The sequence below is a fragment of the Oryzias latipes genome, chromosome 19 (assembly GCF_053564925.1).
Source record: "Oryzias latipes strain Hd-rR chromosome 19, Olatipes_Hd-rR_3.1".
Classification (NCBI taxonomy): domain Eukaryota; kingdom Metazoa; phylum Chordata; class Actinopteri; order Beloniformes; family Adrianichthyidae; genus Oryzias; species Oryzias latipes.
The window spans coordinates 14,958,366-14,975,231 of NC_136255.1; the positions used below are offsets into that span (position 1 = coordinate 14,958,366).

The 16,866-nt window shown below is 40.1% G+C and overlaps 3 protein-coding genes and 1 long non-coding RNA gene across 4 annotated transcripts in view; 1 reads left to right on the top strand and 3 right to left on the bottom strand.

The window, feature by feature from the left end:
- The window catches only part of prkcea (protein kinase C, epsilon a), a 43,239-nt gene extending 41,326 nt beyond the window's left edge, over positions 1 to 1,913 (bottom strand). The window contains exon 1 of the mRNA XM_004080456.4: positions 888 to 1,913. Within this exon, the coding sequence (XP_004080504.1) occupies positions 888 to 1,232 (345 nt within the window). The 5' untranslated portion in view covers positions 1,233 to 1,913. The remainder of the gene's footprint in view (positions 1 to 887) is intronic.
- Positions 1,857 to 16,299, top strand: LOC105356569 (uncharacterized). The gene is made up of 3 exons (XR_910681.3): positions 1,857 to 1,977; positions 15,751 to 15,839; positions 16,073 to 16,299. It is a non-coding gene; the product is annotated as an uncharacterized LOC105356569 (long non-coding RNA).
- On the bottom strand, positions 4,449 to 6,399 carry six3b (SIX homeobox 3b). Its single transcript, NM_001104760.1, is given in 2 exon segments — positions 4,449 to 5,176; positions 5,674 to 6,399. Coding segments are annotated over 2 exon segments (819 nt in total). The 5' UTR covers positions 6,369 to 6,399; the 3' UTR covers positions 4,449 to 5,052.
- On the bottom strand, positions 8,880 to 12,705 carry LOC144987828 (uncharacterized). The gene is made up of 5 exons (XM_078937293.1): positions 12,468 to 12,705; positions 11,087 to 11,180; positions 10,632 to 10,743; positions 10,264 to 10,523; positions 8,880 to 9,316 (listed from the first exon to the last, which is right to left on the bottom strand). Exons 1-4 carry the CDS (start codon positions 12,586 to 12,588, stop codon positions 10,518 to 10,520), a joined length of 333 nt encoding a protein of 110 aa, XP_078793419.1. The 5' UTR covers positions 12,589 to 12,705; the 3' UTR covers positions 8,880 to 9,316; positions 10,264 to 10,517.
- Positions 16,300 to 16,866: the final 567 nt, after the last annotated feature.

The window sequence follows — 16,866 nt, forward strand, 5'->3', positions numbered from 1 at the left end:
GCGAATTGAATCGTTTTTAAAATGAATCATTACATGCCCTAATAGGAACCCAACAAGACTTCATCTGAAACCGAATTTTCAAACCAGTTCTTACAGAAAAACCTTGGTTAATATTCTGATGTTGTCCTTAAAAATGAAGAAAACAATGATGACAAGATTACAAATTCAAATTTGCGAGGATAAAAAAACAACCCCAAAGCTTCAGGTAAAGGCCAAAGGCTCTGTATGGGAATCCCCTGAGGATGACTGTAAATGTGAGCCGATATTTGTTTTTAATGTGTTTGGTTATTAATGCAAACAAATATGACACTATACACTCATTCAAATAAATACATAAACAAATAAATAAAGAGCCAATTTTATGTGTGGAGGAGAAAATATAAATATTTGATTTCTTTATCTGTGTGAGAGGAAATCCAACATGTTGGAATAGAAAACACATGTGGTGAGTACACAGCTCAGTTCAAATTTTACTATGCAAATGATGAGCCAGGGCTAACTGTGGATTCTCTGCTGTCTCCCCCCTCCTACATAGCTGTCACCAAGACCGGACACAGGCATGGGACTGTTCCCTCCAAATGTGTTGGTCCTCAACAATCCCAAATGAACTACAGAGATAAAAATGACCAGGAAAAAATCAATAAAAAAACTAAAATATATGCAAAAATGAAAAGACAAAAGGGTTGGACAAATAGATAGAAATAAAAAAAAGAATGCAACCTGAACAGGGTAAAAGCCAGTGTCCTGCTTGTGCCTGTACCAAGCCCAGTAAATCCACATAAGACACGTCAAAGGAGACAATGACACCCTGCCACCCCCTGTTGTTCTACCTGCCCCTGCTAAATCCGGGCCTGGGTAAATCCCTCCACATGGTTCCACACACTCACCCAGTCCTCATAGTGCCTGGTTCCGTTCTGCAGCAGGTCTTCCAGCTGGATGGTGCAGTTGGCCACGAAGTCATCGTAGCCGATGGGCGCATCGTGGAACACCGACAGCTCCAGACTCCTGCCCTCGCGCACCTCCGTGCAGAACTCCTGGTGCCATGCCGGGCTGTTGGTCTTTGTTCTGGTTGCAGTCTGGCCCAGCCGGGTCTGGTCCAGGTTCAGGGCCAGGTATGGATCCAGGAGGAAGGAGCCGCTCTTCCCCACAGCGTGACGCAGGGCCCACGGGGTGGGCTTCAGGTCCACAGCCTCACACACTCGCACCTTCAACAGGCCACTGAACACAGGCATGGCCGTAGGCTGCTGCGCACGCGCGAGCGCGCGCGTGTATAAAAGGATGAGGGTGTGTGTGTGTGTTTAAGCTTGTCTGGCTGTTCCTGCTGCTGCACAGACCGTTTCCTTCCAATGAGCGGGGTCACTGCACAGTTCTGCTACATCCCATAATGCCGCTGGCTCCTCATAATGCAGCCATCAGAACATCACCACAGAAACAGAAACTGGCGCTAACAGTGGAGCTAATGGGTCTCCCAAAAACGCAGCGCAGAAAAGGTCACCTGCGGAGTGACTGCTCCCGCTGTCAGCACAAAGGTGGGAGGATTAGCGGCTCCCCCCGCGGCGCTGCGCCGAGTCTCTGCCAGGTCAGGGCGAGCAGCCGCGCCTAGCCATCCGGGAACGGCGCTCGGTGTCCGGCGCTTCGTCCGCTCCTCTCATATGTAATCTCCCCCACTCCAGCCTCACGCCTCCGCGATTCTCAGTGCTGTCCCCACTACAGCAACGCCACCCTTCTCAGCTTCCCGGTAGAGTCGTTTGGGGGAGGCTCACGAGCGCCTCAAACACATCACAGCGCCCCGCTCCCGTTTTTTTTTCTCTCCACTCGTTTCCCGTCCCTCTCTCCCTCTCCTGAATCCGTCAGTGAGCGGGACCTGCAGGAAATGCGCAAAACGCGTCACTCCAGCCGGATGAGAGGGAGAGGAGTGTGCGTGCTTTCACGAGACGTGGAGGGAGGACGGAATTCACCCGCGGGGATGAAGCGCGCGTGCGTAACGAGGCCAGAAAGGCAATCAATCAGCCCTCATGCTTGAACACAGACAGAAGCTTCAGAAATCTATCTATCTATCTATCTATCTATCTATCTATCTATCTATCTATCTATCTATCTATCTATCTATCTATCTATCTATCTATCTATCTATCTATCTATCTATCTATCTATCTATCTATCTATCTATCTATCTATCTATCTATCTATCTATCTATCTATCTATCTATCCATCCATCCATCTATCTATCTATCTATCTATCTATCCATCCATCCATCTATCTATCTATCTATCTATCTATCTATCTATCTATCTATCTATCTATCTATCTATCTATCTATCAGGTTAAAAATGTTATCTGATCAGTTTTTAAATGAACAACCAGAGTCACTGTGTGAAAATACCTAAAGTCAACCACAATAGGTTCATGTCTGTTCATTTTAATCAAAATACTTATAGCCAGCGGATTTTCCATATAGTGGGCTCTAGATTCTTGTGTAAAATCTCAAATCTCCATTTTTCCCTTCGGTTTGTTATAACCAGTTAGAAAGCAAGCGGCTATTTGTCTATTTGCTTATTTGCTTATTGGACAGTAGAGATTAGTGAACAGACCTGATCAGCGGCGCCACCTGCTGGCTTGAAGGGTACAGTACATACAGATGCCGTCAGTTTGAGACGCTGATGTCGTGGATGGTGCGTTCAGGTACTCCTCGGAGCAAAAATAATAAACCACCGTAGTCAAGATAAAAGTTCTGATTGCGGGCCGATTTAAGAATTTTAAAACACAATTTTTGCTAATTCGATTAAAAACATATATGTGGTTTGTAAATTGTTTAAAGAAAGCTTTTTAATTACCAGAAACCACTGTCAATTGAAAACGGAAAACTGTAGTCATAGATAAATGTAAGTGGTCAACATTTGATGTTTATATTTTAGTTTTTCTCAGTCGCTTTAGTACAATTCTCAGATCAGAATGAAATTCCCAAAACTATTGGTTCAATCTTCACATCATGATGTCACTTGTGCACATCATATAAGCAGTTTCTCACTTCTTTGAACAAGTTGCAATTGCTTTGGTACATCCATGCAAATGATTATGTACAATTCTCTGCTCTTTGCTACATTATCAATTGTTTATGTCATGTTGATCAAAATGTACTATATAGTTCACTGTGCAATAGTCTTACTCCTCAAAACACCTAGTCATTAGTTCATCGTATAAGTCATTAACTGCAAAATGGTTGACCAAGTTGTCATAATGTGACAAACATATTTCGCTGCATTGAAAAAGAGGATATTTGCAGTGATGTAGATGAGAATTTGTGGCCTAACATACAGGAACGACAAGAGGTGTAGGAAGACCACAGCAATTCCAACTGCACTGCCTGTACTGTTGTACAGAATATTGTCCTATCTTTTTTTCCCTTTGTGTTACTGTTTGTAGTGGGTTTTTTCTATGTCGGTATGACATGGTCTGTCAACAAATTACAATATGAAAAAAAAAGTGTAAATGTGAATATTGTCCAGTCTCTTGCAATCAAACAAAAAAGCTGTAACTTACATTTTACAATAATTGTCATCAAAACTTTAGCCATAGTTTACATCAGAACCTCCCTCTAAAGTACACAGTTATACTGACAACATGACTAAGTAATTTGACTTTCTTGTTCGTAGGCAATGACACAAGGACTTGAAATTCTGATGGCACTGACACGTTCAATGACATAAAGACTTAGTTTTGAGAGATGAACTTAAGATTTTGAGCAAGTGACAGGCTTTTGCAAGAAATCCATAGTGTTTTGCTGTTTGTACAAATTGTTTTGAGAAATGCACACACGTATTTGCAAACTTCAATTCTGATCTGAGAATTGTACTAAAGTGACTGAGAAAAACTGTAACATCTACCATGAAAAAAACTATTTGGTGGCATGAAGGTGTTAGCATTTCTCTTACCACCAGAGGGTGCTGCTGTGCGCCTTCATAGCAATTTGAGCTTTGTCGAGGGTCAATCTAAGGCTTGATTCATGAGAACATAGGACTAACTCTCTCTTTTTTTTAAATACATTTTATTTTAAGATAGGTATTAAATAATATCAGAATTAATTGGATAGTTTAATAATCGATGAACTCCACATCCTGTTGAAGAACTATTGCAACTCAAGCTTTTATCTGTATGAAAAAGCAGTAAAATTAACATTGAGCAAGAGATTATCTAGTTTTTTATTTTGTTTGTGGTTTATATAATTAAAAATAATTTTTTAACAGTTCTTTAATTGTTAAGAATGTTTTTTGTATTTCTTTAATATGTGAGAATTTGTTTAAACCATATCTCCAAACAATTAAAAAAAGATTTGACTAATAATAAATTTATTGCTACAAGTGACCTATATAAACAACTTAACACTGACAAAAACGTGTACCCTCTAAAAAAGGATGAAGATAAAAGAAGAGCCTTACATAAATATGTTTATTCATATAAAATACTGAAGTATTTATTTATCTCCAGCTTAGAAACACACAGCTTTGACACAAACTTCACAGTGAGCCTTGAAGGAAACTGTGGTGAAAGCAAAATGAAAACAGAAGCAACTAAGCTTTAATCAGGTACAAAAGGAGGTAGAATTTGCTGGTATTGATTGTCTACAGCAATACACACCCAACAATACTCCAGGGGGATCTAATGGGGAAAATGTTCAATAAAAATGGCATGAAGATAATGAGGTCTTATTTTTTGGAGTTTTCAGTCTGTCAAGTCTTACAGAAATCCAGCATGATATGGGATAGATCCAGAGGAGTTTAACATCAAACTGATAGTTAAAATCAGTAATTTTGATCCAATAAAGACAATCTAGTTAAAGAAATGGAAAAGACTGTTTGAAAACCTGAAATAACATTCACTGTTTTTCATTCGGACATTTCTCTAAAATGCGAAATAACAATAAGAAATGGGATGCATCTAATTTATCCCTGGATTTGTCTTTTTTTAAACCACACAACTTGGTCTTGGTCTTGTTTCCCCAACTTAGTGTCCTTATCTCCTCATTGTTAAAAATTTTTCAGAAAGAAAATCTTTAGACATCCAAGTCAGAGTCACTGTCCGTTACTGAGAGGAACGTGTCTCCATCTGCCCGCTCGCTGCTGTCTCCCCCACTCAGAGTGCACGCACTGTCTGGACAGATGCGGTGGTGCTGCAACCTGAACATGAAGAGGAAATGTGTTAAAAATGACCCAAAAGAAAAAGACAAACATGATGTTTTTTTTTTAGAAACATGACATTCTAATTAATGTTTTGAATAAATAGTATCAGAACCCTTTCCTTGCGTAAAAAGCTATTTGCACCCTGCAGATTGACTGACCCGCACACTGACCCTGAAGGAAGTGTAAAAGGGAAAGTAAGATGGAACTGCTCACACCCACTGAGAAAACACAAAACCCTACAAGCTGAATGGATGTGCGCTTTTACGCATGAGTTGGCCTTTTACGCGCAATCTAGGCAGATTGTGGGGAACAGCTTCGTGGAAAAGAAAGTGAGTGAGCAATAAAGAAGATTAAGATGTGGTCCAGGACATTTTTGATGGTTTCCAAATATGGAAACATGTGAAGTCTAAGCTTCTGTGCAAGAGTTTACGCAAAAAATTAAAAGATGTGCAACTCTATAGTTTGAAATCCGCGAAGAAGATAAACAAGCTGACCTGTTCTTAGCTGCTGCTGCGCGGTCCCGCTGTCTCCGGTTCTTAAACCAGTTCCCTACTTGAGTCGGGGTCAGCCCTGTGGCGTGGGCCAGCTCCCGCTTCTTTCCCGGGTTGGGGTATGGATCCTGCAGGTACCACTCTCTCAAAAGCCCTCGAGTGCGCTCCTTAAAGCAGTGCGTCTTCTGCTCACCGTCCCATATGGTTCTGGGTAAGGGGAACTTCTTCCGTACCCGGTACTTGTCCACCGGACCCAGCGGCCTCCCCCGGAGCTTCTCCGCCTCCCGGTAGTGAGCTTCCAGCCACATGGCCTGCAGTTTGCTGTGTGAGGCGCGCGTGAAGCGGTGCGTCTCTAGGATGCGGTAAAGCTCGCGATAGCATCCCGTGTGGAAGGCCACCACGGCGCGAGCCCGCTGCACCGACTCATGCTCGGAGATGGAGTCGCGACCATCTGTGTTTACCGGGAGAGACCAGAGGAAGCGGGCCAGCCGCTCGATGTCCCCGGTCTCCTCCAGAGTCTCACACACGCTGGCGATCTGCGTGGCGGAGAAGCACAGTCCTGGCAGGGCGAAGGACAGGAACCCGGCGGGAGGGTGCTCCGGCGACCGGGACCGGGACAGTACAGGGGGGGCATCTGCGAAATGAGGCAGGAGGAGGCGAGACGCGGAGATAAAGTCAAGCGGAGCTCTGAAAACCATCTGAGCGCGTGTGGGAAGGCAGGCGGCGGACGGAGAGAGTTTGTGTAAACACTAAGAGAAATCTGCTAAAACCCGACTCTTTAGTTTCACACAGGAGTCAGGGAGGGAGTCCGGGCTTGACTCCCCATTGGACGACCCCGAGCTGATGCGGGGTTGCTATGGCAACGCTGTCAATCAAGCTGAGGACTTCCCTCACTCCTCATGGAAAAGCTGAACGGGAACTTTCTGAGCAGCTTCTCCAGCACAGTCCACTCTTTAACTTATCACATTTATGTATTTTTACACGATTTTTAAATTCAAATGACCTTTTTTGGATCAATAACCTGACTTTACTACTTTTAAAAAACAGAAATCAACAAATTAGTGTATAAAATACAGTTTTGATTTTGGTTCGCATAGAAGATTTACACTAGTGGGTTTTCTGCTCCTGTTTGCCCCGAAATTTAATTTTCTATTGTTTTATATATGCAATAGAAATTAATGTATTATGAAATTATAGATCCAAATTCCTTCGAACATTCTTAAGATTTTGTTTTACACAGAAAAAAATGTAAGAGGGGATAGAAATGTTAGAGATATGTGGTGTATAAAAAATGTTATTTTGACTTGAAAACTGTATCAATCTCACTTTTCCAAACATGTTCAATGTCTGTCCTCATTCTTCATAACTCAATGAGTCAGCAAAAACTCAAGTTAGACACAAATATGACTTCAAATGAATAGTATGATGTAAAATAAAACTCTGAACCATTAGAACCATTTTTTATAAATAGATTCTCAGTCTGAGGTGTTTGTTCCTTTATTATGTCTGGACTGAAGGACAAATTCAATTTCAGACTTTATTTATTCACTTTTGAAAAACTTGAAATTAAGTTTAAATATAAGTAATAACAAAATAAAAGAAACAAGATTAAGGTAAAGTGTCCAACAGACACATTTAACGAAATTGAAACAATTTAATCACCCACGAATCTTTTTTGTCAAAAATGTATCAAACATGCAATGATTATATATTTTTTTGAAATTTCTCTTGCACAAAAATAATACATTCGGCCTGTTTAAAAACTAAATTACTGTCTAGAAAGAGTGTTATTTTATTTGTTTTTTGTGAGGTGTGCATGAAATCGCGTTTTAATAAACTGGAGGGGAAAACAACTACCTGGGAAAACATCCAACTAATTAAGTTGAAAATTTTCATTAAAAAATAATTGCAACTTTTAGGAAAAACAGCTGAAATTAAATTTTTTGTGCCTCAAATATTACAAAAACTCCATTGTGAGATCGTGAAGAGACTGTAGATCAACACAGAACACAGAGATTCTCTTTTTATGGAGTTATTTCAGTCTCAATAATCAGAAATGCACACAACCGGTTTTACAAATACACACGCTCCGATTCACAAATGTCATTTTATGCAAACGTGAAAAATAAATTCGGAAATACACACCCTGTGTTTCACAAACACACAGATTGTGTTTCACAAATGCACACTAAATGTTTTACAAATGCACAATAAGTGTTTCTCACAAATGTGCACACTGTTTTTCACAAAAACATTTTAGAAATTCACAATAAATGTATCAGAAATACACAGTAAGTGCTTCACAAACGTGATTTTTAGTTACACATGTGATGTGAACTCACAGATCATTCGAATTGCAGACTGTGCATTCAAAATCCCGTTCTCGTTTGTGAATCTCCCCGTGTGTGTGAGAGATTTTTCTACGGTGAATATTGAGACTCATCTGACGGAGCGGGTCAACTAATATCACCATTGGCTAGTGAATCTGTCAATCAAACTCATCGGCAAAGCAGGCGGGTTCGCTTTTAGCCAATCGAATGGCCCCTTACACTTTCTCTACGCTTTCTGCAGGTGGCAAAAGCTCCGCCCATATTTGATTCTGTACCAGTCGGTCGTTAGCGTGTTAGCCTTAGCATGGCTTGTCGGTTTATTTGCCTTCGGTTGTCAAAAATTACTGGCTTGTGCAACTTTTCAGTGGACCTGGGAGCAAGGCAACAGTGGTTGAATGCAGTTGACATAGAATCCATCGAACTCTGTACTGGTCATGAGATTTAAAATGAATGTTTCACTCGGGATTGTTTGTACGTTATTCTCTTAGCTTTCATGCTAGCGTCATTTCAACACTCAGACACGGTCCCCTTCGGTCTTGATCATATGAAGGTGGAGGAGAAAAACCTGCAACTTCCACAGGTTTTGTGGAGAAACTGGCATCACTTTGCTCCGTACCACGCAGTGGGACTACATTACCTCAAGTTCATCTCACTGTCAATCACAGACGCCCAATATACACCTCCCCTGCTCAGCCCAAAGTCACTTTGATGGACCTTAATTTTATTTTTTTAATAACTCAAATGTCATTGATTTTATATTGTAACCATATACATATACACCTCTTGGCCAGGTCACCCTTGCAAAAAAGATCCTCATCTCTCTGGGTTTTATAGCTGGTTAAATACTACACAACAAAAGATGGTCATAGAACAACAAAGTGCAAACATTCACCCTTTATTGCAGAGTAAAATTCAGTGAAAACATGGACAGATTAAAACATCAAAATTTAAGCAAATGTGGGATCTCTACTGATTTGAATTTTATTTAAAGTGGAACTAATTTTCATAACTTCCTTACATACAATGAAGTCCCTTGAACAATACAGCAGTATTGATTTGAACTCTGTCTTACTCCCCTCAGTCTCTCTTCTTCTGTATGTAATTATGTCGCCTAAATTAAGTTCTAAACAAACGGGACAGTAAAGATGTAGGTCCACTCCCACACGGTCTGAATTAAACAATGGATTGATGTCGTCTTGCAGTTCCAACATTTGTGGACCCAAAAGGTGACTGTCCCATTCCAGGACATTGATCCCAGGATGAGGTTCAGCCATGGATCCACTCTCCTCCCATTCAATCTCTGGAACCAGCATACCCTGACAAAAAAAAAAAAAAAAAAGATACTGTTTATGAACAGCACTGTTTTTTTTAATGTTTTAGATTATGTAGGAACAGAGACCCACTAATAATGACTTATATTGTTTCTAGCAGGCAGACCTCATATCTCCATAACTGTTTATAATTTGCAAATAAGTGACTCTTAAAGTAGTGAGATTAGTACAGCTGATGGCTCATAATGCCAAACATTGTGATGCATTTTGAACTTGCAGATGTGCTATTCTTCCTACTTGATTTAAAAAACCAAACAATTTAGGGAAATAGTTTGCACCACACAACAATAATACTTTTCATTCATTTTTGATGAAAATTCCTTGTAGTCATTGTGATTTCATCATACTGTTCTTGATACTTTCCACTTTAGTCGAACTGCACACAAATCAGTTGTCCAGTACAGTGAGATTAAATAAAGCAGGGTTTTTCAACCAGTGTGTGTGCCGCGGGAGATGGTCAAGTGTGCCGTGGGGAATTGCCCTACTTCACTGATCTGAAATCATTTTCCATCTCCAGGAAATCAGCTCTTTGTTAATCCAAACAGGCACTGATAAAACACTGAGTAGTTAGGAATATAAAAGATCTTAAAATGACTTTTTCTTTGTGTTTATTTAATTCTATAAAATACATTTTGATAAGGTTGACAGTACCGTGATTTAGCTGCAGCTATAACCTTGTAAGGAAAAGTCCCGCCCCTTTAACTGTCTCCACCAATCATTCTTGAAGGCTTAATCACATGTCATCAGTCTGACCAATGAGAAGTGGTTAAAGTTTTCACTTCCTTGTTTTTAATTCTGCTGATAAAGTCGCTCAGTTATAACAAAAATACCAGCTAAAGCTTGTCTTTAGCGGTGTAACTTTCCACAGAGTCCGGTGTCAGACCGTGGAACAAGAGAACAAAGGTTGAAAAACACTGAAATAAAGCACTTACCCGGGGATCAGAAACAGGGTTCTGGGTCAAGCCCAAATGCCACAGCTGATTTGGTGTCATGCTTTGCTCCGTCCTGATTGGCTGTCCCACGCGTCACTAAAGACATCCAAACTGGCCTGAATGCGTGGTAGGAAGATGTAATGGCAGCAGAATACGTGATGTTACTGATATTGAGCAAGTCTTGGTCCTCAGGAGAGTGCAGGATGTTGTAATATAAACCAGTAACAGTCATGAAGACATCACACCAGAGGAGCTCAATCCTGTATTTGGAAAAAAGCAAAAAGAAATATTATATTGTCAGATTTATTTTTAATACATCATTCACTTTTATGTATATATTAAAGCATCTAAAACTAGGTTCAACTCACCGTTGATTGTGTGTACACTTTTCCCACAATGAAGCCGTTTGTGTCAGTTGTACGTACTGTGAGCATTAACTCGGCTATGCCCACGTTTTCTCCTCCGTGATCTCCTCTCACCCTGACAATAACATGAAAATCAAGTCTCAAACACATAATTACAAATGCATCGCCAATACGGTACACATCAACTTAAAATGTAATGTTCTTATGTATGATGCCAATAAGTAGAATTTCTAGGTTAGATAAATTGCAGGAGTGGGTTACATGTATCACTGGGGAAAAAAATGAGGTGAGAGAGACTGTTAAGGGGGGGTAAAATGTTATTCACGAGGGGAAAGTTTTAGAGTTGGCTTTGTTTTCAGAGGAGTCTAAAAAAAGTTATTTTATTTTTGTACAAAAAACCAAGTACTTATACTGCCTGATATGTGAATAAAAGATTTCTTTATGAAAAACATGAATACCTCAGAGGTAAGCCATAAACGTTCACAGCGTCACTGAAGAAGGCCAAGTGGGTGTCTGCACAGTTGTTCTCTGCTATCTTCTCAGGTACAAGATCTATGGAATACAAGTACAAATACTTTCAACTGACAGATATTTACAGGGGCAAAAATGCTAAATTCCCAATTGACAGGTAAAACAGTAATACAATAGGATGATAAAATATGAAATAGAATAGAATAGAAAGGTATTTAGGATGTCACGCTTCAGCAATTCCTAGAGAATAAATAAAAACACAACAAACATGGATGGATCATTTAGCTGTCTGAGATTAAATTACATAATTTTCAAATATTAGAAAGGGGAATTTTTTAAAACACTCTTGCTATGATAACTTGAGCTTGTAGTAAAGAACAGCTTTAAAAAAATATCAGAGACAAGACACTGATCACAGGAAGCCTGTGTGTAATACTTACAGTAACTTCTACTCAAATCACTGTTGACAGCAGATTTCTCCCATCCGCCCTTTCTGTGACTACTTATTGACTACAAAACAGCCTAAAAACACAATGTTTGGGATTCTTGTCATTTTGTCATTGGAAGTAAAGATACGGGGAATTTAGTGGCTGTCACTCTGACACAATCTCATAGGGCTGGTCATCACAATGAATACGGGTTCTAACGTTAGAAACGTTAATGAGGCTTCTTTCATTCTCAGTGGATTCATGTATGTTATGTTTAAAAAATGCCGTTTTCATGAATGTCATATGAATTAACTTTGTTGCACATATCCACCCCGTCTTAAAGTCTGGGTTGTGAAAAGACTGTCTAACTTTAACCCGGATCGCGTTTACATAAAGGCAGCACACGGGACAGCTAACTTACTAGCTAGTTAGCATAGCATCAGTGTTTAAACAAATCCCCGTCTCTAAATCAATACTTTTTATTAAACTTTCTGTGCTGCTGTAAATCCGGCATGTTTTCCCCTTGGCTCCTTATGAATCGTGTTAAGAACCTACATTGGCTGTATATCTAGCTTGAACCGACGCGCTAGCTTAAACTTCCCTCACACTCACACAGGGCAGGCAGACACAATTTGAGTCGAAAGCCGGCTAGTTTCGAGGCCCCTGGTTGGTTGTAGTTACTCGTGTTGTGTGAAGAGCTGGTATGCCAAGTATAAAACTTGACAAAACCATCATAAGTCCTCCCCCGCTTTCATAAAAAATATGACCGCACAGGCTAAGCTAAGCTAATTTGCGGTGGGGGTACTCTGCAAACGACTCGGCTGCAGTGTTCATAAAGCATTCACACATGTCACTTGGCTAAGGAGACCGCTTCAACTTAGTATTCAATAACATTACAAGATGTACAACGAGGGAATGATAAAATAAGTGCATTACTTACGGGCTGAGACTGTTCCCGTTCTGAAGACCTCTCCGCCATGTTTGCCGCCCGCGTCCTCCCAACTGCTGTGCTGAACAGCTCCCTCCCTCGTCAGTTGAGAGTGAAGAGTGTAAGGGGCCATTCGATTGGCTAAAAGCGAACCCGCCTGCTTTGCCGATGAGTTTGATTGACAGATTCACTAGCCAATGGTGACATTAGTTGACCCGCTCCGTCAGATGAGTCTCAATATTCACCGTAGAAAAATCTCTCACACACACGGAGAGATTCACAAAAGAGAACGGGATTTTGAATGCACAGTCTGCAGTTCGAATGATCTGTGAGTTCACATCACATGTGTACCTAAAAGTCACGTTTGTGAAGCACTTACTGTGCATTTCTGATACATTTATTGTGAATTCCTAAAATGTTTATGTGAAAAACAGTGTGCACATTTGTGAGAAACACTTATTGTGCATTTGTAAAACATTTAGTGTGCATTTGTGAAACATAATCTGTGTGTTTGTGAAACACAGGGTGTGTATTTCCGAATTTATTTTTCACGTTTGCATAAAATGACATTTGTGAATCGGAGCGTGTGTATTTGTAAAACCGGTTGTGTGCATTTCTGATTATTGAGACTGAAATAACTCCATATCTTTTTGTTAAATTTTCAGTTGCTGGTACATGTGCGGCAGGTTTTTTGTCAAGGAAAAAGTGTAGCATGGCTCAAAAAAGGTTGAAAAACACAGATCCATTCACCCATACCTAAAGTTACCAATCTCATTAATAACTAAGTTATACACTAGGGTCATTCTGCACAGAAGAGAAAATGATTTATAAAAAAGTATCACAACTATTTCAACTTTATTTCCAGACCTGCTCTCGCCTGAATCTCATAGCATTTCTAGTCCTGACAGTAAGCTGCTTGTAACATTAACAGCAGTAACGCTGATCGGTGTGATCAGAAATCTCATCCAGGCCTGAAAGCGTATGTTTCCCTAAGTGGTGTCCCACTCTAATCACTTTCTGATCAATTTTCTATTTCCTAATAAACTCACTGGATTAGTAAGGAGGCTGTGCAGCCGGCTAACATTAGTGTAATGGAGCAGCATATTCAATCAACATTAACATTTGGCTGCACTGGACCATATGCTGTGGAGCACGTCAACACTCCTGTGTGTGTGAGGCACACATCTGCTCAAGCACTTGGAGGACACGCCTTCCTTTTTTTGGGGGCACATCATCCGTAATGTCATTATAATGGAGGTTTGTGTCACACATGGAGGGATTATGAAGACGGGGGAGTTTCTGGAAGTGTGTGGCTGGAGTTCACGCTTTGGATTGAAGTGCACTTACGAAATGAAGAAAACATTGTTCAAAGAAAACCACTTTTTGTCCCATTTCGTGAACATGCTTTCAAATATGATATGCTGGGCGTCAAAAATGGGGTCGTTCCGCATTAAGGAGTTAATGCCAATTACCCCAAAGGACAGATGTCCCTGCATGCTGGGTGAGGAACCGTGTGCCACTTTATAGCTCAGACTGAATCCGATCAAATGAGCTTTAACATGAAAAATAAATAAAGGAAGAAAGAAGAAAATGATTAAGTACAGTGACACAAACACTTGTTCATTAATTACTATCAATAATGCCATAATAACAAATAATTTTTGTTGTTGTTTCATATATTCTAAATAAATATTTGCTAACATTCAACAATTATTTTACAGATTTTTTTCCAGTTATATCTAAAAGTAGTCATAATGACTTCTTTATTATTTATACATAATATAAAGTTTCACACCAGCTCTTGGGTGCTTTAAATCAAATTTTTGCCAACTATATAATGTTTTGTCTTCTTTTTTTCTGTACTTTTATATTCTCAGAAAAATATCCGTGCAGATTATCCATCCATTCATTTTATATAACCATTCATCCATTTTCTGATGCCAGAGCCAACCAAGCTAAGGTTGGGCGAAGGCAGGGTACACCCTGAACAGTTCTCTAGTCCGTTGCAGGGCCACACACTCAACACACACTCACATGCACACCAAGGGGGAAATTAGAGATACCAATGAACCTATCAAGCCTGTCTTTGGACTCTGGGAGAAAAACCGGATTGCCCAGATAAAATCCACACGTGCACGAGGAGAACATGCAAACTCCACAAAGAAAGGACCTAACCGGGATTTGAACCAGGGCCTTTTCACTGAGAGGTGAGAACCACTCCACCACTGTGCAGCCCCAGCGTCTCCTTCTTCTAGCTGAATTCTGTCAAAAAAAAAGAACTGTTCTTGGTTGATCATTTATTATAGAGGAGGTTTTATTGCTTTTCCAAAAAGTTTTAACAAGGATTAAGGTGAGGCATTCTAAACTCTAGAAAAATGTCACTGGATTGAATAAACTACCATGTATTTGGAGCAAAAATACACATTTTGGTGATAAAACACATCAATCCATCCATTTTTCAAACCCACTTAATCCCTTTCGGTGTCACAGGGTTGCTGGAGCCTATTCCAGCTCCCATTGGGTAACCTGAGCATGTTGCAAGTCCATCACAAGAGTACAAAAACTTTCAAAATCTGCAAAAGCATTTTTTTTTAATTCCAGTGTCAGTTTTATTGATTTTTTTGTTGTTGATCACAGTTTTTTTATTTTTACTTTTATACTTAAAAATCAGTTCAACAGCCAATGTTTTAAGAGGAGTTTAATGTCTCATTTGCAAGCTCCTGAAATTAATTGGTAAAAATGGACACACAGATTGGAATAAACTTGATTTTATCTGAAGTCATTCTGTTTTATGAACAAATTATTCTATAAACTGGGATTAAAAAGCAGAAAGTTTAAATCAATCTTTTTTTCTGCATTGAGTCAAAGAATTAACTAAATTCCAATCATATAAAACATCACAAAAGCATTTTATTCATTAATTTAAACTAACCAGTCTAAGGTGATGTTAAAATATGATCTTATTGGATCGAAACATTTCCAAAATAAAACTCAATCTTTAATTTCAAACTGAACATATATATTTTTCAGCTAATTTAATGTGAGTTTTGTGTTTCTTTTTTCAACTTCTCCACCAGACCAATGTAGCATTTCTCTTTAGGGGTTTTAATAGCACAACAATGGCAAACACACACAGCAGTCATGTCCAGAGCTCCTTTAATTTGAAAAGGGTATTCTTTTAATCCAAGCAGGAAGGACATACCAATCATAGTTGAGGAGCAACACTCAGAGGTAGGTTGCGGTGGAGGGATGGTGATGGTTTCAACTGAGTTAATTCATTCACGTCTCCATTTAGTGATGGAACCAGGAGGAGGAGGGGACGCAGAGCTGGCTGAAAGAAGGGTGGATGACACTTTGGTTGAAGGAACACACCATGAAGACAAAGTAAATCCCCATCACTCCTCCTTATTTTCCTAGTAAACAAAGGCCAGACTCCTAATTAACCTCGCTGCTGACCTCCACAACTTAAAACTAACCTCTTAAGCCATGAAACTTTAACCTCCTTACCAGCCTCTTGGAAAAGGCCATACATCCCTCTAACTCCCTCCCTAAAGCCTCCTCCTCATTAAGCCACTAATCACTTCCTGAGTCTTTGTTGTGCTTTTGTGCTCGTGCAGGTCTCCAGGAGAATCTGGTGGACAATGGTACCCACAAAACGAGGCAGGGGGGGTGAACTGAATAAGGACGTGGACAATGTTCCCTATGCTAACGTGATCCTAGCCCGGGACAAAGGATCACCTTGGCCTCTCGGAGAGTTTCTTTTACCCATCCTGCAAAGATTCATCGAGATTGTTTGAGTTTCTTGTCTCTGTGACCAAATAAAGGAGAAAAATGTCTCAGCGGATGCCGCGACGAACTGTGCTTAATGTGGTGTGGTCACTCCTAAGCCGAGGATGACGGGTACTCAAGAAACTGTACCTGTGCACCTAATCCCACTACCTGATTGGTTTGTAACCCAATACCCTATACTAAACTAATCCTGCTGTTCTATCAGGGAGGCGTTAGTTAAACTATGCCGGTGCTGAAACCCGCAGGTGAGCTCAAAAACACCTGACACACAAACACACAAACTATGTATCCAGATGGGCAACTGATGGCCAAACAAACAAAATTATCCGATAATTTGACTAATAATTCCTCAGATGTGCAGAGCTTCAGACTACAGATTAAGACAGCAAGGCCAGATGTAAAGGCCCTAATAACATAATTATCCAGTGTTTTGTCAGTGTCACCTCACCACTCAGTGTTTATTAATTAATCTGTTGGCTGAGATCGGGTTGACTGCTGGTGATAAATCAACACCAGCAGCCAAAAATACAAACAGCTGGAGCTTGAATCAGCAACTGGCTGCCAGATTCTTTGTTGCACAGATTTAGTGCAAACACAGCGAATACGTTAACACCTCCGTGTG